The 24,755-nt window shown below is 40.2% G+C and overlaps 1 protein-coding gene across 4 annotated transcripts in view; it reads right to left on the bottom strand.

Annotated features, from left to right (window-relative positions):
* The window catches only part of PAPSS1 (3'-phosphoadenosine 5'-phosphosulfate synthase 1), a 99,006-nt gene that overhangs the window by 32,370 nt on the left and 41,881 nt on the right, over positions 1–24,755 (bottom strand). For all 4 annotated transcript variants that reach the window (XM_057705969.1, XM_057705970.1, XM_057705971.1 and 1 more), the window contains 4 exons: positions 18,308–18,421; positions 15,563–15,674; positions 12,998–13,203; positions 9,746–9,881 (listed from right to left, as the gene is read on the bottom strand). In XM_057705969.1, the coding sequence (XP_057561952.1) occupies positions 9,746–9,881; positions 12,998–13,203; positions 15,563–15,674; positions 18,308–18,421 (568 nt within the window). The remainder of the gene's footprint in view (positions 1–9,745; positions 9,882–12,997; positions 13,204–15,562; positions 15,675–18,307; positions 18,422–24,755) is intronic.

Genomic DNA, 24,755 nt, shown 5'->3' with positions numbered 1-24,755 from the left:
TATCATGTCAGTGGTATCTTCCTAAGTTTGACGGGCATACTGAGGTTAGGTAGGAGGTTGTCCTTATTTTCAGGAAATGCTAAGGGATAATGAGGCATCATCTCTGTAACTGAAAGAAAGTGAGAATGAGGGAAGCAAATAAAGCATAACGTTAACTATGGAATCTGGATGAAGAATATTTAGGAGTTCTTGGTACTATTGTAATTTTTCTGTAAATTTAAAGTTATTTCAAAATAAAAAGTTAAAAAACGAAGTAAAAAATTATGACAGTAGATCTATCAACTTCAACTGGTCTACCCAACCGTGGAGAATTGTCCAGTGAGAAATCTCCAGCATGAAACTCCACAAACCACTTTTGACACATTCGATCAGTCACAGCACCTTCTCCTTACGCTGCACAAATCTTTTTGTTGTGTTTTTACCTTTCTTGAAATAATAAAGCATAATATGTTGAAAACGTTGCTTTTTTTTTCCATCTTCAATACTAAAATGGCTACACAAAAATTCACTAATTTTGATAAGTTTTTTAAAAAATGCACACTGATATGACAGCTGTGACAATAAAATCTAACAAAATTGTTTCAAATGAGGCTAAAGACAACTAAACACTAGGAGAACCATCTTACTATAGAAAAAACCAAACAAAACTTTTGGCCAACCCAATATTTAGATCCTGATTCAAACAAACTATAAAAAAGAAATTAGAAATATGAACACTAACTAGATATTTGAAAGTATTAAGAAACTATTATTATTATTTAGGTGCAACAGTGATATCATGGCTGTAATTTTTAAAGTCCTTACCTTTAAGAAATACTGTCTAAAATGTTTAGATGGAGGGCTTCCTAGGTGGCGCAGTGGTTGAGAATCTGCCTGCCAATGCAGGGGACATGGGTTCGATCCCTGCTCCAGGAAGATCCCACATGCCACTGAGCAACTAAGCCCATGTGCCATAACTACTGAGCCTGCACTTTAGAGCCCGTGAGCCACAACTATTGAGCCCATGTGCTGCAACTACTGAAGCCCATGCACCTAGAGCCCATGCTCCGCAACAAGAGAAGCCATGGCAATGAGGAGCCCCCACACCACAACAAGGAGTAGCCCTCACTCACAGCAACTAAAAGAAAGCCCATGCACAGCAAAAAAGACCCAACACAGCCAATAAAATTAAAATAAATAAATAAATTTATTAAAATAAAAAAAACAAAATGAAATAAAATATTTAGATGGAAATGACATGGGGTTTGAGATTTGCTTCAAAATAACATGCCAGGATGCAGTGGGGTAGGTAGGGGTACAGGTAAAACAAGATTAGCCAAGAGTTGGTATCACTGAGTTTGGGTTAGAGATATATAGGGATTCATTATACTACTATATCTACTTACAAATGTAAGTAGTATATGTCTGAAATTTTTTCTAGTAATTCTTAAAAGAGAAGATATACATAGAAGAAGTATTGCTTTGGAACAGGATATTTATGTGTTCAAATCACAGATCTACCAATTTTTTAACCACGGACCGTGGACTTTAAGGACTTAATTTCACTCTGGACATCTTCATAGTGGAGATGGTACTAAGGTTATGTTATGAAGATAAAATAATATAAAGTACCCAGCACAGTGAGATGTACACTGTAGTCACGTAATAAATCTAAGTTCCTTAAGACAATTCATTCTTTAAAAAAAAGAAAAAACACCATATCTAAAAGTTCCCGGCAGGAAATTGAACCCACTGTTCTACTGGTGGCTCAAGGTCTACTTCAGTACAAACTAACACTGCAGTTGAGTGTTTCCAAGAAGAGGGTGCGTTAGCTCTGTGCTGCAATACGCAGCCTTCGCCTTCCTTAATCAGGAACAGGTGCCTCACTGTGAATGGGCCCCCTGGGTAATACATCTCAGGTGTATGACAACTACATTCCGAGACGTCAATCAGGTCAAATCTGATTTTGTAAAATCGCCATTTAGCAAGGTTATTTATATGACAGGATGTGCAAAAGGAAACTTAAAAAATAAAGTCTGTCTCAAATATATGTATTTCACAGATTCTAACAATTCATCTACCTAGGTTTCCTTTCCAAAAAGAATTAATCTTGCTCCACACTGGACATTTAAAAGATAAAGTTAAGATGAATGACTTATTAAAAGTTTACATTAGCGGCATATGAAGATTTTACTGCCAAAATTTCTTCCAGGTAGAATTATTTCCTTATTATCAGTTCCATTCAGAAATCCAGTGATCATTTGATCTGTCTGCCCATTTTTTCTTGCCAATATTACCAGGTCTTTCCTAAACTTCCAGTCTTTTCAATCCCTTGTAGCTATTTATCAATGAATTACACATATGGCTTTAACCGCCTGTAGCTCCAGACTGCGTTTTCATCCCTACCATCTGGTTTCCCCACTAGAGAACTTAAGTGGATGAACAATGTAACTGGAGCACTGATCCACTGGAAGCTTACGTTCCCAAGGTATTGTCCCAACTAACATAACCCAATATGCACCACCATTAAATTTTCCTCCATCAATTTTCCATCAAGGATGGAAAATGAATAATGGGCCGCTATGGACCTGGGGCCCCTGATACTTATAGCAACTTTCAACAATTTTTCACATTCTCATCCCAATTTTCTAAAGGACAGTGAATTCTCTGTTGTCACACCGCAACTGCTGTAAAATATTTGCCTTTTCACTTATAACTCTTTATGGCTTAGTTTAAGACCAACTGCTTTACCTAAGATTGGGGTTTCAACTGTGTTTGAAAATGTGGCACTGTCTACAAAATGACTGAAATTTAACATTAACATTTATGATTTCTGTTTCTTTCTAGCCTTCTGCCCTCATTCCTGGGAAAGGACCAAGAATTCTACAATTTTGATTTACAGAAAGTACACGGTGAAGCCACTGATGCTGTGCGCAAAAGCAAACTTTTTCCTTCAAGAGCTACAGTGAATATTTTAAGCTTTGCAGGCTGTGGGGTTTCTGCTGCAACTACTCAACCCTGCCAGAGTGGTGCGAAAACAGCCACAGACGATGCATAAGCGAGTGTGGATGTTTCCCAATAAAACTTTATTTACAAGAGCGGGCAGCAGGCCAGATTTGGCCTGCAGGCTGGTGTTTACTGACCTCTGAAAGACAAATGAAATTCAGGTGATGGAAGTAAGAGCACTGTAACCAAGCCGTCTGGTGTGAGCAAAAGTGTGAAGGCAGGAAAGCAGATGTGTCTGAGGACACAGTATCACCCACTATGTCAAAGATGGATACGAAGCCTAGCACACGATATCATGTAGAATTTTGAATGACAGGTTAGGAAGGATTCTGCGTTCCAAACAGAGATTATGAGTGAGTTAATCAGTAATGTTGCACAGCAAATCAGCCTAGTAGACTGTGCAGGACTGATGTGGGCTCGAGTCAACAGGTAGGGTGGAGAGACGGCAAAATCAGAAGACTGTCGTGGGGAGACATGCTCCCACATTTTCCATATGAAATAAACCATCCACCAATTCTTGCATTCTCTCCACTCACTCAATCTACTCCCCCAGGATACAGACAGGCTCGTCTGACCAATCACAACCTACACATGGTGAATGGGGTCACACACCGTGACAATGGTGAAGACAAGCGCTACCCTCTCCCTCAACCCTCTCCCCAGTCTGCTCCCCCACGCTGGGGTCATTAGTGGGGCTCTCTGTGTTACTGACTCACAGATCTACTCCTTCTGACTGAAACTCCCCTAAATCCACCTGCCTCTTAGCACTCCACAGCCATCTCCAATCACCTCCTGCCAGCCTCCCTGCGCACCTCTGGTCCTCCTCCACGCCCTCTGAGAGCACAGAGCCATTACCCGCCACAGAGTCTTCGACGCTGAAGGATCCCTGCCCTCCTCCACACACAGTGCATTGCTCTGCTCCCTAAACCTCACTAAACCCTGCTTTCTTCACTCCGGGTGTACACATCAGCCCTTCATCCCTGCTTCACAAGACAACTGGTCTCCCCACACCGCCATCTAGCCTCCAACCGGCAGCCAAAGCAGGCAAGGGGGCAGGGAAGAAATCAGTTTGGGACGAGAAGAAAATTCTGTTTCCGATACACTGTCCCAGGGGAACAGTGAAACTGGTCCTATCCCCAGGAGCTTACCATCGAGCTGGAGGAGGAGAAGCAGACACCCACTCATCAGAGAATAAATCCATGGTAGAAGGAATATACTTCCTTCGACTCCAAGAGGACATGATTAGATGTTTGTTTTCAGAAGGTAAGTCTGGTGACAATGTGAAGGACAAAGTGATGGAGGAAAAGAGCGGGACTGGAGCCACCCCTTCCACCAGTTCCGTCCTGCTCCGCCACACAGTGACCATGAAACCCCTGTCAAACCCAAAGGCACTTTCCTGTTGTAAAGGGTCCTGACCTCTCTGCTACACCACTGTCCTCACAGCCTCAAGGCCTGTTAACCATGGCACCAACATTTTCTACTCCATCTGCCTCTTTACCCTTTTTTCTTTAGTAAAACTCAAGAAACACTGAAGAAAATTTGGAGCGAAAAAAATCACCCCAAATGCACTGTCTTAATAGAACTGTTTTGGGCTTTTTGCATAGTCTCCTAGTTTTTCTCCTTATGCATACATGTTTACACAGATGTGATCAGATGTGTACGACATATTATACTCTGCTTGGCCCATTTTGGTCTAACCACCTGTTTCTGACATCTTGTAGTCCTCTCAGAGCCATAGGGTTCATTGCTGGGTCCTATGAAATTCTTTCTTTACGTACTCATTCAGGAAACTTACCCCTTCGCCTGGATTCAATTACCATGTGCATACAGATGGCTTCTGTTAGCTGCATCTCTAAGTCCTGACCTTCCAACTCATCAGTTACAGAGACTTATTACTAAACACATCTCAATAGATCCTGCTCATTACCGCCCCCACCCCCTCAACTCCTCCACCCTCAGTCATTATTATCCTCAGGTCTCAAGCCAAAAGCAGGTCCAGCTTCCAAAACCTGTACCTTCTCCTACAGTTCACGTCTAAGTAAAGGAAGAGCCCCACAGTCCAGCTTCTCTCCCTCTCCTCCGGATTCCACACCATCCAGTCCAGGAGCCAACACACCATGTTAACAAGTATGGTCTGATCCCTTTCCCTCCAGCAGATGGAAGCGGAAGACGACAGTGAGAAAGGTTCTTCTGAGGATGTGCTGACACGTGACAGGGGAAGGAATGGCAACCCATGAATGTTTTCTGCTGGTAGGAGGAGGGTGGGCTCTGACCCCCTGGGTACATGCAGGACGCGGGCTGCCTGATCTAGCGTCACAGCCGTGGAACTCCGATGGGGCACAGGACAAACACCTAGGCTGGGGCACAGGACAAACACCTAGGCTGGACCCCCGCACTGCCGTGTCTCAGCGAGGGCCCGGGGACAACCTGCAGTTGCCTAGCAGGGCAGCCGTGAGCAACGAATGAACTGGTCAGCAGGGCAATGCTCCTAACTCCTTCCCCCAGATTTCTGAGAACTGTGCTTTGCTGCCCAGCCCACAGGCAGAGCCCTGGCCTGCATCCCAACCACCAAACACTGAATTACAACATCTTCCTGCTTCCTTCCTTTCAACGTCTCTGAAAACTGTCCTACACACAGCAGTAATTAATAAGTCTCTTCCTACGCAAGCTCTATTATCTGCCACTTTACCCCAAAGCTCTAAGTATAGACATTTCTGATTTCCCCCAAATCAACATAGTAGCTGAACAAGAGAGTCCTGACAATAGTTCTAGGGTTGTTGGGGCGGGGGGGAGGTTCATGCACGCTATGTTTTTGTGGGAGTTTTTTGAAGAGAGTTGGAAATAAGAGTTTGGTCTCCCTCCTCCCTGGGGACTGTCATAAATCACCAGCCTTTCTTTTACTTAAACGGCTCATGAGGGGGATTGGGATTCCCATATATACATGATTAACAAGAAAAAAAACTCAAAGTGTACACTTTAAATATATGCAGTTTATTGTATGTCAATTACATCGCGATAAAAGTCCTTAAAAAAAATCAGCAAGACAGAGAGAGGCCACGTGAGTAAATATGAACAGACTAGAATTTTTCACAAACAGGTGCTCTCGAACCCCAAAGTATGGCAGCAAGTTGTTCTTCCTTCCCAAGACTAGAAATGCTTTCAAGTTAAAGGGAAAAATAATGTTGAACATAAAGCTTTTTGCCAGCTGGACTCTGCACTGCCGGTTCTCCATTCGCCTTCCCGTCTAGTCCCCGCCTCGAGCCTCTGTGCGTGTGCGCTGTGCGCGAGTGTCTGGGGAGCGCTGTACTCCTTCCTCACCGGGGAGGCACCAGCAGGCAACAGAAGGCGGAGGAGACAAGGTCTGCCCTGGCAGCATCCTGCCTCAGCGCTGTGATGCCAGCGGCGTCCACACCCCCCACAGCGAGCTCCTGCCCAGGGGCGCTCCCCACAGCTCCCGCTCCTCACCCTACTTCAGAAACAATGTCTCCTTCCGACACCCTGTCAGGAATGGTGATACTACCCCAAACTGCGAGTCCCCAGATGCCTCCTCATTCCTTGGCAGTTCCCCTAACCCTGACCACCCGTCTTTAAATACTCACTTCGTTAGATAATGTTCACAGCCTCATCTGAGTGAGCCTTGACCTGACCGACAGAGGCTCTGTCACCCAATCTCAGATTATAGCATGTCTCCAGCTCACTGCCATGTATGGGCAAGAAAGCCCAGAGCCTTCAGAGGCAAACCACCTGCTTCCACCTCAGCTTTCTCCTGCACCTATCGTGCCCAACTTTGCCTAAGATATCCATCCACTTACCGTCGCTATGCATTCATGTAAAATAGTCTGTGGTTCAACAACTCATCAAAGCTTTCTCAGACTTATTCAACACTGTGCTGCCACACACTAGCTTGAAAGAAATTGTGTCAACGTTTTCCTTTGTAACCCAGCAGGACGCCAGCACTGTGTATGATAAACACTAACTGGCTCTTACATGGCTTAAGTGAAATTCACTCTTTCTTTCCAGGATAGTGGTCAATTATCAGTGGTTCAAAGAACCTGCCATCTGGAACCGTGTCACCTTGCAATCACTGACGTGGGTATTAAAGCCCTCTCAATTGTTCCAGCTACAGAATGGTCTAGAAACAGCAAAACTGATCATATTAATGAGCACAGGACACAGCCCACACAGAATAATCAAGGTTCTTCTCCTAAGAGGAGGGAAGGAGAAGGAGGGACAGGTAAGACAAGAAACCCTAAGTAAAAGAAAAAATATCTCCTGCTTTCTCTCCTTGAACGATGATTTGTACACAAGAGCAGATGACTTGCTACTGGCTTCCAGAAAGAGTGAATGAGAACCATAAAGGGACCTCCGCAGTCTGTTGCTTATTTGCCTTAGTCTAAAATGGAAAAGTAAACAAAATAACACTCTATCATCTTTTTTGCTTGATTTAAGGCTAATAACTGGCTCTCAGCTACTTTAAACAAAGTTGCAATCACCCTTTATGCAACAAATCCTCTAAATGATTTAAAATGTTTGGAGCACAAGGAAGAATATAAAACAGATGTAATATAAAGTCTCTGATTATAAATGATAATTTCTTAATAAGACCCCTCAACAGTGCCAAAACATTTATTTATTAACATGAATTCCAGATATAAATTATTTTGGAAAAAAATTAAAGTAAGCAAGGAGGTCTCAGCAAGTCCTTGGCTAAACATGTTCCTGTTCGCCAGAAAGAAAAAAAAAGTCTCACATATTAAACTATCAGATGCTTCTAGTTGCAAATAAAAGAAGGCCCAACCAGAAGTATCTTATACAACTCAAACATGCATTAGGTCTTTGAATAAGAAATCTGGATACAGAAGACCCAAGGTTGGATCAGAAACTCAAACAGTATAAGATTCTCATGGATTCTCATGGTACAGAATGGCTGCCAGAGCTCTAAACACTATACCCTTACATGACAGCATCCAAAGCAGGAGGAAAAGGAAAGATGGGAAAAGATTTCTTGTCCTAAGCCAGTTTCTTTTCAGGAAGGAAAACCTTTCCCAGGGGCCCTGCTTCCTTACATCTCAAAGGCCAAAACTGACTTACACACAGACCTTTAAGTCACACACAGACAAAGGAGAACGTGGCACCATCACTGACTTCCAGCAGTCATGATACAGTCCTCTATGACTGGGCCCAAAACATGTTAGCGAGAAAGAAGAAAACAAGCTGCTGTAATGTTCAGAGAAATTCCTGCATAAAGTAGTTTGCCAAATATGTGCTTCAAATTCAGAGGAGAGGAATAAAAGTCACAAAGAGGAATGGGTCCTACACTATCAAATACCCTAAGGGGGCCAAGCAACAAATGTGAACAAATGAGGCAGGCTGGTGGGGACTGTGGAGCTCTGAAGAGTATGTGCCCACCTCAGACCTCCAGGTCTTGATCCATTTCACATCATTTCAAATATCAGCTAATTAAGATAGAGCTTAATAAAAAGGTACTCTTTCTCTTCCCCTTACTTGTATACCCCTTACTTAGAGGTAAAACTAGCTTCTTACATAACAGAAATAGCGACCCCCCTAACCTCTTACTGTGTGCCAGGTACTGTTACAGTGCCTTTTAGAATTTTACAATAAAATCCTAAGTGTTAGGTACCATTGTTGTCCTCATTTGTACAACTAGCGGAAATGAGCCTTAGAGAGAAATCACCTTTCCCCACAACCACTTAACTTCTAGGTGGTGAAGTAGGGGGCAGTGTGCACACAGAACCCTGGAGGACTACCAGGACCTGAGGGGTCAGAGAGCCTAAACTGATGAAATGGGAGCTCTTCATCTGCTTCTGGAGTCACTTGGGAAGGTGGGCTACTGGTTAATAAATCTTGCTGGTGGTCAGCTAGTTCTTAAAAAGCATTCACATTCACGTGACTTTTCCCAACCATATCGCCTCAATTTTTACACAGAAGATATTTTTTTGTTTTGTTTTGGTTTTGGTTTGGTTTGGCTTTTTTAGAAGGTATTTTAAAAAGCAGCACCAATGCTTAGGGTTTAATCATTTCTGTAGTGGTGAGAATTCATTAGCAGCATGATTGTAGGAGGCTTCCATTTCCTCAGACCTTAAAAAAGCCTCCCCAAATCTACAGCAAATGCTGTGGCACCTGGAATTTGCAAGTGTGGGTGCACCAGTGTAAACACACCATTTACCTACCTCTGTGTAAAAGACCTGCTAATCACAGAGGTCTGATATAAAAATCCCTGTCCTGGGACACTTTCTAAGACAGTATTATAAAGAACAGTTTCTACAAACTCTCTACATTTACTGCTCCATTTCATCCTAATCCAGAAATGTGCAATCACTATTAACCTACTTGTCAACAACTTTTTCTGTTATTGGTTGACTGTCTCTCTCTTCTACACCATAAGCTCTTGTGTTATTTATTCATGAATCCTCAGCACTTGGTACTCTGGCCTATAAAGATGCACAACAAACACTTGCTGAAAGAACAGCAAACGTGATACTGTTGTTCTGTTATTTTCTGCAGTGGTACCTGCCACTCAAATAAGACATTCTGGGATATAAAGCACATTGATATGAGTGAACTACATAAGCTGATTCAGATTCACTACCTTTCCTTACATATCCCATTGCTAACTACACTTATCTTTACTCCTCATTCTGTCTTACATTTTAGTAAGCATTGGAAAAAATCTTCAAGAACTTCCCCACCAGCAGAAACTCCAAGTAGTCCCATGTTAGATAATTAGTTCCATGTTTACCTGCATTCATATCTTTAAACTTCTGCTTTAGCTCAGTAGGAGTAAAACGATACTGATCAAGACCATCATTCCAGTAAATTCGGTCCAAGACCTGAAGATCTCCTCCAATCAGCCAATCTCCTTGTTCCATAACCATCTAATGGCAAGAGAAAGAAAACAATTTTTTTTAAACAGGAACTAAGATCAAAATTAAGAAGAACATTTCTCTCACACAGGCTAAATACACCTGTAAACTACTCTCATCTTAAGGTCAATGGTAAATCTGTTTGGTTTATCAACTAACTGGGATTAGAGATGCTGTAGAATTAGAATATATTTTATAATTTTGCAAAAGATTTGTGACAGCTATTATATTTGCATATGAAAGGCAAACGAAATCAAAATGAATAATTATGACTTTTAAGCAACAGAAACATTCTTTCCATTGTTGTTGTATGTTGATTAACAGCAAAATGTGTAACCCTGGGTCATCCCGCCCACTTGTGTTCTCCAATCCTAAACTTTTCAGAAATTAAAGCAATGATGATGGAGCTGGACACAAATTCACAGCTTCCAATCTCCACACCATCTCAAATTTCTTTCAGCTTCACTCGTGGTCTTTCTCTGCATCTGAGAGGAGGAGACGTACCCTCTAGGACCCGTTCATTTTGCAATGCAGCTCAAGCTCTTCCCCTGAGCTTCAGCTTCTCTGCTAACAATGCACCGTGACTGCGTGGCCACTTCCTGTCTGGTCTCCTTCACTAGTAGGTCTCTCCCCATCCACCAAACCACTCATTCAACAAATATTCACTGAGGAAGTGGCATGTGTCAGGGCCTGTGCTAGGCACTGGGAAGTACAGCAGAAAACAAGAGAGAAAGATCTTACTCCAGTGGAGCTTACATTCTGGTGGGCGAGACAGGAGAAACCAGAGAAATATCAGGCAGCGATAAACGTTATGGAGAAGACAAACAGGGCACTGGAACACAATGTCCAGGGAATAGAGTGAATGGTATCTAAGAGAAAGGAGTCAGTAAATGCCTCTCTGAGGAAGGTGACATTTACCCTGAGATGATGAAAAGGAACTCGTCACGGAGGTAAAGCAGTTCAGGCAGAGGGATGCCAAGTACAAAGTCCTGGTGCAGAAACAGTCTTTGAGGAACAAAAAGAAGGCTGATGCGGCTAGAAGGTCAGAAAGGCCAAAGCAAGGAGAGGGGCAGCGGTAGAGGAAGAGATGGTAAGAAGGTCAGGGCCGGATCCCGCAGGGCCTCACAGGTTTTATTCTGATTACAATGAGCAGCCACCGGAGGTTTAAAGGGTGCAGTGATATGCTTAGATCTATATTTTGAAAAGACTCACTCTGGCTGCACTGACGAAAATGGATTTTAATGGTCCTGAGAGGAAGCAGGACGCCAGCCAGGAGACAGTGAGGGCATGGCCGGTACTGGGGGGGAAATGGGGCTGGAAGAGGGACACCCTGCTCTAGACCACCCAGCCGGCTTCTTAAATCACCATGTCCTTTGTGACCCCGTCAAACCTGCCTGTTCCCAGTAAGGCAGAGCAGCGTAGTGGAAAGAGCTCAGAATGTCTAAGATAGACTCTAATCCTGACTTCTCCCTGGTGCCTCTGCAGCTCTGGGCAAGTTGAACCCACTCTAAGACTCCTGAGGATAAAGAAAATAACCTTGTCTCTTCTAAGGGTCACTGTAAGGACCGAAAAACAGAAATGTGGTTTGAAAAGCATGAACACATGTAAATTGTCACTATGACTGAACAAAATTTTAACATCTTAAGATAGAATGGTAAGTCCAAGGTCCTCTCCCCTACTCGACAACCAACCAACCATCTCTCAAACGTGCTGAGTCTTTTCTCCTCCTGCTCCAGAACCTGGAAAGCTGTTTCTTACAGATCCCTCCTATCCAAATTCTACTGCTCCCTCAAGGCTGCATACCAGGTACTAACTATCCTAAGAAGTCTGTAAGACTGATTTAAATAAAAGTCCCACATAATGTAAACAGCATTCACATATGTTGCGTGATTTAAAAATGTCTCCTCCAATGAATTCACATAAAAAGCACTCTCTAGTGGTAGGGGTTACAGAGTACGTGAAGCTTCTACATAAACCAATAATGTCTCTCTGCTGTGGATTATGGAAGATGGCTTTAAAGCCCAAGGTCTTGGACTCAAATCAGACCCTCATCCCAACTATAATCTGCATAACTTTGGTCAAGATATATATCCCCCATAAAGTCTCAATCTCTCCATGTGTAAGATGGAAATGCCACCCATCCTATGGGTCTGCTATGTGGTTCAAAAAATGTACTTATGCATGTTTTGTAAACTATGGTATTAGTAACTGTAGAATTTTAATGCTGTAGGAATGTCTGACACCACCATTAGTTCAACCTTATTTGATAAAACAATATATCTGCCTATTTTTTTAAGTTTCTCATTTTTTTGTCCTACATAAGACAGTGAAATGAAATTTATCACATTTCCATGATCTAAACAGATGTTATATAAAATTTCTAGATAAATAAAGCTACTAAAATTGCACTTAGTTTTTTTTTTTCTTTTTCTTGTTTTCTTTTTTCTTTTTTTTTGTCTGCACCACGTACACGCAGCTTGCAGGATCTTAGTTCCCTGTCCAGGGATCAAATCCAGGCCCTGGCAGTGAAAGCGCCGAGTTCTAACCACTGGACTACCAGGGAATTCCCTCACTTAGTTTTTTTGAAAGTTCAAAGTCTACTTTAAAACAAAGGACAGAAATGTGATTTCAGTGATAACATTTCACACACAATACATCAAATGCATGAGGGCCCTTTGAGAAGACTAAAAAATTTACTGCTTTCATACTAGAAACATAATGTTCAATTAAAAGCGCAGATTAGATAAAATCACCCTGCCATGGGCTCCCATAGTGACCTGCCCTCACATCCTACCGGTAAGTACAAGATCAACATCTGCTCCACCACCAGACAGCATGCTTCAGGCATATAAAGACTGTGCCTGTCGTGCACGTCAGCTCTATATTCCCAGCACTGGCACCTAGCTCAGTGCCTGGTGTATAGTAGACGTGTGAAAAATATTTGTTGAATATTTATCTGGACCAAAACGACAAGACCATATGCTCATCACACTAATATACGTTCCAGCCTCGATTCTGCAAAATATTAACAGTTTCAATGGCATAGCTGATATACAGGTAACACCTCACATTTCAGCACAAACATTATTGGCAAATCAAGATAAAATGCAGCCAGGTTTACACAGGACCTTGATGTAGGGGTGGTTCTTGCATGTTGTTCCCCACTGCCTGGCACAGCGCTCCTCTTTCCTGTGCTCAAAAAACTCTGGATTGCGAAGAATGGCCACACGGCGGCCCTCGTACATCAGAGCAAACGCCGTGCAGCCGTCCAGCCTCTCTTTCTCTTCCTGAGTAGCCGTCAGAACTATAGGTACTGACAAGTTAATGACACCCCCTGCAGGGCACAAAGGAACAGAAAGCACACAGCTTGTATTACTCAACAGGCCTCACGTCTATCTTTCACACTTCAACAGACACTCTTCAAATAATAACAGATTTATTGCTCCAGTGAAAGTGTTCCATTGGTACGTGAAACAGAAAATTAGGGAGAGAACAAGCAACAATCCCAGAGTTAAAAAACAAAACAAAGCAAAAATTAGGAACATCAACACTGTGTGTAGCAATACTCCTCACGACCACTTATGAGACTGTCTTTAGGGGGAAGAATCATATAAGTAAAATAAACCATTGAATAAGGAAGAATCAGCTAGGTAAGCCTAACATCACCAAAAATACATGAGTAAGACAGAATTATGCTTCAGCGCCTTTACAGGAAAAACATAATAACTGATACTGCTGATAACTACATTCTGAGTGGCAAGTTGGTTAAGTCACTTACGTATACTTGATATACCTGGGTATTCTTGAGACGGGAAGCCGAAAACACTCAAAAAGGTTTTTGGTTTTTAATCAGGATGGAACTAACGCCAGCTATCACTGGGCAAGAAACAAAGGTAGTAAAGATCAGCGGCTCCACTGAAACCAAAGTATGTTGTCAGGGAGACAAAAGGCATAGTCTCAGTTCCTAACCTTTCAAGCTCCAAAAGTGTTTTTTTCTTTCCTTCTCATCACGTACAAGTTAGAAAAACAGGATGAATGCTCAAATTCATATGTGGATGTTATTTACATATCAAAGAGAACCCATACTTTTTTTTGGTGGGGGGAGAATCATGACCTGCCCTCTTTGGGCAAAGACATCAACGAAATCAATGATAACTGCTGGGCTGTTTTAAAATTACCACCATAAGGTAGAGTTCAAAATGGAAAATTAATAGGTAGATTTACACCACACCCAAGACTAAGTCATCACTAAGGAGGCAATCCACAAAGACTTTACCATTATCTCCAAGGTAGAAAATCAAAAAGTAAAATTTAATCCTTACGTTCTTGTGATAAAGGTTCTTGAGAACAATGATTTGGAATTACATTTTCTAGTATCTGTTTTACTTCCCAGTCAAAAGAAGTTATAACACAGAAGAATGTGGTCGCAAGTTTGTAAGGTTCTATGACTTTTTTAAAAATCTGAAGTATTATCGTTGACATACATTACGTTAGTTTCAGATGTACAGCACAGTGATTCAACATTTAAATACACTAAGAAATGATCACCATAAGTCTAGTAACCATCTGTCACCATACAAAATTATTACTGTATTATTCTTTATGCTGTATATTACATACCTGTGACTTATTTATTTTATAACTGGAAGTTTATACCTCTTAACCCCCTTCACCTATTTAGCCTACCTCCACCCCCTTCTGGCAACCACCAGTTTGTTCTCCATATCTATGAGTCTGTTTCTGTTTTGTTTGTTCTTTTGTTTTTTAAGTTCCACATATAAGTGAAATCATATGGTATCTGTCTTTCTCTGTTTGACTTCTTTCATTTAGCATAATACCCTTTGGGTCCATCTGTGCTGTAGCAAACGGCAAAAGTTCATTGTTTTTTATGGCTGTATAATACTCCATTGTATATATATGTATCGTATCTTCTTTATCCATTCACCTATCAATGGGCATTTAGGTTGCTTCCATATCTTGGCAATTGTCAATAATGCTGCAGTGGACATATGGGTACATATATTTTTTTCTAGGTAATGTTTTTGTTTTCTTCAGGTAAATACCCAGAAGTGGAATTGCTGTATCATGTGGCATAGCTCTTTAACATTTAGCAATATTTTCTTTATTGTAGTAAATTAATCTTACCAATAGTATATGAAATTCAAGGTAGCTGGAATGTAATTACAATATCCTAAATATCAATTTCTTTGGCAAATTTTTTTTTAGTGCTTTAAAAGAGTAGGAAGAACCATCCTTTTAACCACCCATTTCAGGACACCTTAACTTGGTTAGAGTTAACTCCTTAACTCCATCCTTGTTAGAACGCCTGGCTTAAGCAAGCATGGGCTTCAGCATAGCACCATTTAGTAGTAAGTATGTACACTTTCTGGGGGAAGACTTTCTACCGTGATCAGGTGGATAGGGCACAGGGAAACTGTATTCATATTTTAAATCCGTTTTCAGCCCTAATCCCCATGTTGTCCTCCTCCCCCTGCAATAAATCAAAATCAGGAGAACTAAAAATGGAAAGAAGATCTCATGATACACTTAAAATATTCAGTACTGACATAATTTAGTCTTAAAGTGCTGTCTTCATTAAGATGTTACCAGTACTCTCTATAAATAGTGATGAATCCCTGCAACTGTGTGCTTTCTTTTCCATACTTAATGTACTTGAATGTAAAATATCTTACCATCCAGAAGACAATCGAAATGAAGACACTGCAGGTACTCCCTCTCTCTCATAAAGCCATTCAGTGGGGTTGCCCAACCTTCTGCCAAAACCTGCACCCACTGCATATCCACCTAGCAAATGAGACAGTGAAGAAAAATGCTCTATTTCATGTACTGATGAACAAAGCAGTAATGGCTTTTGGGAGTTTAATTTTGAAAGCAATGGAAACGAACTTCTCAAGAATGATTACAGATAATACAAATCTAATAAACAATAAGAACACTAGAAAAATATGTATTTTTCTTAATAAACTTAAGTAACATTAGGCTTCCCAACATTTGTAATAAGAATAGCATCTCTTAAACCAGTGGTCCTCAAACTTTAATATGTATTAAGAAATCTTGGGAAGGCTGGTTTAATGAAGACTGCTCTACCCTCCCAGTTTCTGATTTAGTTGGTTTACTGTGGGACATAAGGATTTGTATTTTTAACAGGTGCCCAGAAAATGCTAACAATGATGGTCTGGAAGCTATACTCTGACAACCACTGTCCTAAACTAAAACAAACTTTAGAGAAAAATATTTACCAAAAAAAAAAAATCCCTCACCAATGACAGAGTACCCTCCATTTTACAAACACTGTATTGTTTCTTTCTTTCTTTTTTTTTTTTTTGCGGTGGCTTCTCTTGTTGTGCAGCTCAGGTTCGAGGCCTACAGGTTCAGTAGTTGCGGCATGCAGGCTCAGTAGCTGTGGCTCACGGGCCCAGCCAGCCTGTGGCATGTGGGATCCTCCCAGATCAGGGATGGAACTCATGTCCCCTGCATTGGCAGGCGGATTCCTAACCACTGCACCACCAGGGAAGTCTCCTGTATTATTTCTTGAATTTTAAGATTTCTAGTATATCCCATAGAATATTAAAGAATTAATGAATTACTGTAAGCTGGATATGCTCATTTTTTACCTGGATGTGTGTGTATGAATATATATATATCACTGATTCTCAATTGAAAAAAGATAAAGCACCTGGCCAAGAGGTGCACAGTACGATGTGCCTCACCACATATTCCCAAAGCATGCTGGCCAGCATGTCCCACTGAGAGGTCGAATAATGGTAAAGTACTCCCCTCCTTCAATTCGCAGGAAAAAAGTATATTTATGCACCAAGTTGTTTTGCTCTCAAGTTTTCCTCTTACTAATTTTTCCTAAACCTTTGACAATGGCCACTATTTGTCTCTACTGGAATCTAATTCTAGACGGTATCTATTATAGTCTGAATGTTTATGCCCCCTGAAAATATGCTGTGGTGAATATATGTGAAGATAGAGCCCTGAAGAGGTTGATAAAGGTTAAATGAGGTCCTAAGGGTAGGTGCCAACCCAACAGGTCTGGTGCCCTCATAAAAAGAGAAAGAGACACCAGAGCTCCCACTCTCACCCTGTGAGGATAAGGTGAGAAGGCGTCTGACAGCACTTCAGCAAAGGAGGCTCGCCGGGGACCAAATCAGCCAGCACCTGGATCTTGGACTTTCTAACTTACAGAACAGTGAATAAATAAACTTCTGTTGTTTAAACCATCTAGGCTACGGTGCTTGTTATGACAGCCCGAGCTAATACATTAGATGATGTAACATAAGTTTTCTATTTAATTAATTACTTTTCATACTGCTGTGCAAAGAACAAACCACTGTATTGAAAAAAAGTTCACATTTAGAAAAAGCTCGTATCCTTCTGGGTTATAGAGCCTAACTGACCTGGATTCATATTCATTCATTCTCAGTTTCTTTTTCTCTCTCTCTCCCTTCCTCTCTTCTCCCTGCCCCGGGGTGTGTGTGTGTGTGTGTGTGTGTGTTCATTTGATGCAAAGTCTGTCAGTGACAAAATCTGTTGTTCCTTCACAAAGTCAGCTTTGAGTGGCTCTGCTCTCCAACTCTCCTTTTCTCTGCTCCTCTCCAGCCTGTCTTGCCTTCTGGTCAGAAATTCAATCACACAAATCACCCAGATAATGTACTCCTATCAGGAATCTGAATAAGCCTTTGAAGAGTCTTTCTCCAACCTCAGAAGGTTTGGGGGGTTTATTTTTCTCTTTCTCTTTACTTTCAGATTTGGCACCTCCCTAGGTATCTGGGATTTTTAAGTATACTAAAAAAAAAAAGGCTGGGAAATTCTAGTCCTAGTCCAAGTTCTTATTCCTAAATCTCTCCATTTTTAAAGTGGATGATACAATGATTAAATTGTATCTGAATGATACAATTTAAAATTCTCTAAGATTTGAAAGTGGTAAATTATATCTTCCATTGTCCCCATATCTAGTTTAACTAAGCAACTTTTTATTGGGAAAAACATCTAATGATATTATTAGAGCTAAGACATACAACAGAATTATTCTTCATACTAAAAGAAAGGGAAAGTCAGAGTTTTGGCAAGGGATTAGGAAACAGGTTTAAAGGAAAAAATGTTTATTTAATTATTAAAAACTTTTAACCTTTTAGAACTCATTCTTCCTGATAAGCCTAAAAACCCTACATAAGCTTTGTTCTCTGATATTTCAAAATAAATAAATATTAACATAAAAGAAAATCAAAGCCATGGTAATCTGGCAATATGTTTTACAAATTAAACATAGATCCTATCCCTGGGAATTGTGATATACACAACTACCACCACCTCCCATGCCCTCAAACACAACATTAAAGTCACAAACTCTATAGATTAACAACTAAATATAAGGTTAAATCACTCAGTATGAAAAGGAACAAAGCACTTACTTTATTAATTTTCAATGCTGGTAATGTTTCTGCATCTGTTTTTGCCAAATGAAGTTTATTTTCTGGCACATACAGTTCTTTCACTTCGTAAGAGGCATCCACAGGTACAATATCCTATACATCCACAAAAGTACAATTAAATGTTTGATTCAAAGGGTATCTTAATGAAGAAAATTAACATTTAAAAATGAGACTTAAAAAGAAAGAAATATGAGAGGAATTTAATGCTGTATCTCCCAATCAATTTTCCTAATGACAGCGGGTCTACTCACAAGCAGATAACATCTCACATGCAAGAAATCATTAAACATCATCTCCCACTATCTAGTGAGAAAGAAATTCCCAGAATGTATCATATATGTCAATATCAGGCAACTGCAAAGAAGTTGCAACCCCAAGTAAGGGGTAATGATAAAAATACTTTGGAAGCAAACAAAAAAAAAGGACTTGAAATGTAATCATTATTATCTGTAACATATTATGAAACCATCTTATTCCAGCTTCCATATGAATCTTTATCACCAGCATCACTAAAGCCACCTTCTTAGTCAAGTAAGACAGTACTTCAGAGAACGTCAGCTCTACTCTGACCACTGCAGTTTGAGAAACAGCTCTCTCTGATCTCTTATGAAATGCAGTCTGGAAATTTTATCCAAACTCCAAGTACTCGTTTATATCATATTGGGACAGAGCTTTTTCTCATTTATCCCGCAGGTATCTATTTGTAATTATCGCAAACTTACACACTGCTCATACACTGCTCATCAAGTGACCTTTACACTTATACACCTAGGATTAATTACTAAATGTGTTTTGTTTTTTTCTTTTTTCTTTCTCTTTTTTTTTGGTCGCACTGTGCAGCATGTAGGATTTTAGTTCCCTGACCAGGGATTGAACTAGTGCCCCTGGCAGTGGAAAGGCAATCTTAACCACTGGACCAGCAGGGAAATCCTACTAAATGTGTTTAATTACTTTAAAATGTTTCAGTCAAATCAATCAAGTAATCTCCATAAGCATACAAAACTGGCATTGATTAAACATTTTTCATATGTCCAAGCAATAATTTCATATTCAAAATAAATTCTCAAGAGAACGAGAAGACAAGCTACAGACTGAGAAAAAAAATCTGCAAAAGACATATCTGAAAGAAGACTGTTATCCAAAATATACAAAGAACTCTCAAAACTCAACAATAAGAAAAGAACCCTATTACAAAATGGGCCAGAGACCTGAACAGACAACTGACCAACAAGGATATACAGATGACAAATAAGTATATAAAATGATACTCTATACCACATATCATCAAGGAAATGCAATTTAAAACAACAATGAGATACTACCCTTAAAACATACTTATTAGAATGACCAAAATCCAAAACAATGACCACATCAAATGCTAACAAGGATGCAGAACAACAGGAACTCTCATTCACTGCTGGCGGGAATGCAAAATGGTACAGCTGCTTGAGAAGACAATCTGGTGATCTCTTACGAAGCTAAACATACTCTTACCATACAATCCAGCCATCATGCGCCTTGGTATTTACCCAAATGAGTTGAAAACTTATGTCCACACAAAAACCTGCACACAGATGATTATAGCAGCCTTACTCACAATTGCCAAAACTTGAAAGCAACCAAGAAGTCCTTTAGTAGATGAATGGATAAACTGTGGTATATCCAGACAATGGAATATTAATTACTCAGCACTAAGAAGAAATGAGCCATTAAGCCATGAAAAGACATGGAGGAAGCTTAAATGCAGATTACTAAATAAAAGAAGCCCATCTGAAAAGGCTACATATTGTATGATTTCAACTATGTAACGTTCTGAAAAGGCAAAACTATGGAGACAGTAAAAACATCAGTGGTTGCCCAGGGTTACAGGTGAGGGGAGAAGGGATGAACAGGAAGAACCAGGTATTTTCTAGGCAGTGGAACTATTCTGTATGACACTACCATGTTGTATAAATGCCATTACACCTTTGTCAAAACCCACAGAACGTTCAACCCAATTGTAAACTATGAACTATGGATGCTAACGATGTGTCAATGTAGGTTCGTCAATTATAACATAGGTACCACTCTGGAGAGGGATGCTGATAGCAGGATAAGCTGTGTGTGGCAGGGAGGGGAGCCATGGGAGTTCCTTCTCTACACTTTCCACTCAAGTTTTGCTGTGAACCTAAAACTGCTCTAAAAAATAAAGTCCATTTTAAGAAATGCATAAGAACAAAAAAAGTAATTCAAAATAAATACTCATGGAAGAACCAAGTGTTTAAGGACACTACCTACGACTTTTCCTGAGGAAAAAGTTTGGGAAGAAACTTCAACTTATATTTGGACTTACATTAACATCTTCATTAGAGGATAAAAGCAGAATCAGATGTGTCTCAAAGCTACATGATCTCATGAAAGCCTGAGTGCTACCACTCAAGCAGCCCCTATGGGTTCTGAGAATCTAGAAAGAATTATTCTCCTACATTTTTCTGACACTCTGCTCCTTCAAAGATGGAACAGCACTGGCTAAATCATGTTCCAAAATCAAGCTCCTCCTGCCAGTAAATTCGAGGCCTCTGATCTTTCTCATGAGAAACCCAAGAATGAATAAGCAGAGTGAACAGGAAGGAAAAAAGAAAGAACAAAATTAAAAGACATAAATAAAGAAACACTGCTTGCTACCACACCACGTTCAGCCAGCTCTCTGGAGGCCCTTTGCCCTTTGAGTGTCCCACTGCTCATGGGAAAGTAGAAAGTGTGTGTGTGCTAAGAGCAAACTGCACAGCACAAGGCACTTCATAAACCTTCCAGTCCAGACCTCCTTTTGCAATTAAGCCTGCAGCAGGTACTCACAGCCGAAGGCTGTTTATTGTGTTTATTAACAGTAAATGCTACATGAGGGCATCAAAGAATAGTGATGAAGGTAGAGAGACAGCTTCCACCAGCGGCCTCGATTTTCTCTTTGTAGATGTAAATACCATACAACCTTGTAAAGACTCTTTCAGAAATCTAGCAAGAGAAATAGCTTAAGCTAGTCCAATCTGTGCCTTCTAACTCCAGGAATTATTTTTAATACATTTATTTTAAATTATAAAATGGCAGTAAAGAGAATGTGGAAATAAGAAAAACCCATCATCCTATATATGGCTATTATTGTCATTTCTGTACATTCCCCTCCAAGTGTTCTTCACCCACAGGCATATTGTAGGGCAATTGGTAGTTTCAGCAGTTTGTACAAAGCCTATTTCTCCAACAACCAGAAAATAAAAATTCAGAATCAGCTTTTCCCAGAACAATATGACGTACATTAAGTGAACTGCACACACTCCCTATATATTCAATTGGCTTCTTGGACATGTAAAGCTCTCAAGGGCACCTTGAGGAACACACATTTTTGTAAAATAAAGAATTTAAGTCCTCTACACTAGGAACGAATGCTAAAATTAAGTTACACAAAAAGTCAGGCATTCATTAGGGCTTTTGTGAGAAACAGTATGTTAAAGTTTCACAAAACACACTTGGAATTAAATATTTACATTAATCACAAAACATTAGAGACACACCGTCTTCAAAACCAAAAAGAACTACAAGAAAGCAACAGGGGTCTATAGGTCAGTTATTTCTGATTTTTGTACTTAAGACCTGAGTTCACATTCTAACAGTGCAGCCTTGAGCAGGTTATCTAACGTGTCTCAACTTGTCTCCTCAGCTGTTTAACAACAACAACAGAAAGTGGACACGTACATAGTTACAGGGCTGTTGTGACAAACGACTTCAGTATGTAAACTGCGGGGGTCGCATTTACTGGATGCTAACGACAATACCAGCAATGCTCCAAGGGCTTCACATGAACTAATTCGTTTAATTTTCATGCGATCCCACCTATGAAAGTAGAAGAAACTACTGCGAGCCTCCTTGTGCAGGTGAGGAAATTAAGGCTCAGGAGAGGTTAATAGCTCGCCCCAAATCCCTGCTATCCTGTCTTCCAATGTGCTTAACACACAATAAATACTCAATAAATAATAGTTATAGTGTGCTTGCTACATGCCAGAAAGTACATTTATTAATAGAATCCTCAGCACAATTCTGAGACAGGTACTATTTTCATTTCCCATTTCACAGATGAGAGAATTCAAGCCAGAGAAATTTGGTTATTTTTTCCAAGGTCGTATAATTAATTGATAGGTGCTGGAACTGGGATTCCAACTCAGGTCCCAACGCTACTCTCCTCCAAATAAAACATAAAAATAAAAAATAAATTTAAAAAAAGACCTTTACTGTTTCTCCCTTGAAAACTAAGTTATGAAACATTCTGTCACACAAATTGTTCTTAGTTTATTTTCATGATTTTATCAAACATTTACAATTCCCGGGGATTCTGGTGAGCGTGTGATCTTTCTGTGTTAATAAAGTTGCTAGACAAAAAGTAAAAATATTCAACATTTCAGTTACGCCTAAACATTTCTATTAATAACAAGTTAACGATTTTCAACCAACTTTCTCAAACTCATCACTGTGAATAAACTGAAAATCTCCATTTCCACCACTTTGAACCTCTTAGGACTCTGAAAACCAGAACCCACAGCCTGGGAACAAATAACACAGGAACTCCAGGGAAGAGAAGAATTTTACTGATACAAATAACTCTACATAAAGCTTTCCTTGCCATCCCTGAAGCGTGTATTATTTTGTAAGGACGGGATGCCTTCTCTGTGCTGGGTGTTGACGACTCTTCCCCACCCCTCATTTACCGCTAATAGCTGTCAACAATCTTGGAGGGTTAAACGAGTGCATCCAACAGACTAAATCTTTTGATCTCTGTTGGATGCAGCTGGGCATTTTCAGCTCGTTTCCTAAGCCAGCATCACTAGGGTCAGCCCACAAACACTAAGGAAGAGCAGCAGTGCACCCTGCCCACTGCGATGCTCCTGGCACAAGGCTGGGTCTGTCCTCCCTGTGCCTCCACCTCGGAATCCCCCTTCTGTAGACTGCCACCACACTGGGGTGTGCACTCGGGCATATACATCTGCTCCCTCTGAAGAGACTTTGTTCAGAGTAAGAACTGAAAACCAACAAATGCTTCTATACATCATGTCTGTTTCCTTCCAACCACACCCTAAGTTAAAAACCAAATGCACAAACAAGTTTGTGAGCAAATCCAAGAGAACTAGTTTGAACATGAAAGAGCAGTATTAAAATTGTTTAAGTAGAAAATTTTTTTCATTACAAGCATTTCACAAAATTCTTCCCTTTTCAAAATCCAGTAATTAATAAAAAATGAATTTTAGCCTCATAACTTAGATACAAAATTCTTCTGATGCCTGACCAATGGCAACATAAAGGTTCAAGAGGTTGCCGTTGCTTTTCTCTTCTAAAACGCGAGTATTTTTGGAATTCACACAAACACAGCAGAATCAACAGGGACATGGAACACATGCTTCGAGGAAGTGAGTTCTCTGTAGGTTCGATGGATACAGAGAAGAGAACTCTCTACCAGGAAGACAAAAAGTTTTTAAAATGTGGACACAGCTAGTTCCTAGCACATTCTACTGACAAATACGTTTAGTTTCCAAAACCACTGCTCAACATTTAAAAGGATCAAAACCACCTCAAAGTGAGACAAGAGATCTGGACAACAGAACACGATGTTGCTGCCAGATGAGCTGTCCCCATTTCATTTGGGATTCATTAGGGTCCCCAGAGACACAGTCAGCTCTTAGAAGATAATGTGTTCTTCTGCAACCTGTATGTACAAAACTTATTATTATTTCAGGAAACTTCCTTTAAAACAAAAATAGATCACAAGCCAGGTCAGGAACAAGTGTTTATGTACCTAACCCCTTACCTCCAATCTTAAGAGTTCCACAGTCATCAGCATTTAAGGGTAAAGAGGAAACAGGGGTGCTCCTAGGGGCTCTCCTGAACAGGGGGTCAGTAAACAATTCACACGCTACCATTAATGAGGTGGGTCTAGAAATATTTAAATATTAATTTAATTTTTAAATGTAACATGAATACTCAAAACTTTTTTTTTTTTTTTTGCTTGACTAACTGAACACAATCTAAGGCCTAACGTATGTTGTATCCCTATCTTTGTTCAAAGAGATAATTGTTTGTTTTTTTCCTGGAAACTAGCCGGCAGAACAACCAATATTCGCTACCTGAAAATAGTAGTTCTTGCTTTCTGTTTTTAATCTTCCTAAAAATCTGTGAATATGTTAATAAACACAGTGACTTCACATTTTAAGTTTTCCTTTAAGTATTTTCTGCCCTTTTTGCTTGAGTCAAATCTGTTCAAGAGATTTGAACACTAGAGCTCAATCATATTTTTATGTAACTATTAAATTTCTATTATCTAAACTACATGTATCCAAAGCATGAACACCAAACGACATTCTGGCATCACTTTAAAACTGAGCTGCAAAGTCTGGTTTTACGTGCAGTA

This window comes from Hippopotamus amphibius, chromosome 13, assembly GCF_030028045.1.
Source record: "Hippopotamus amphibius kiboko isolate mHipAmp2 chromosome 13, mHipAmp2.hap2, whole genome shotgun sequence".
NCBI lineage: Eukaryota > Metazoa > Chordata > Mammalia > Artiodactyla > Hippopotamidae > Hippopotamus > Hippopotamus amphibius.
Note: the sequence above shows the minus strand (reverse complement) of the source record. Positions and strands in the feature narration are given on the sequence as shown.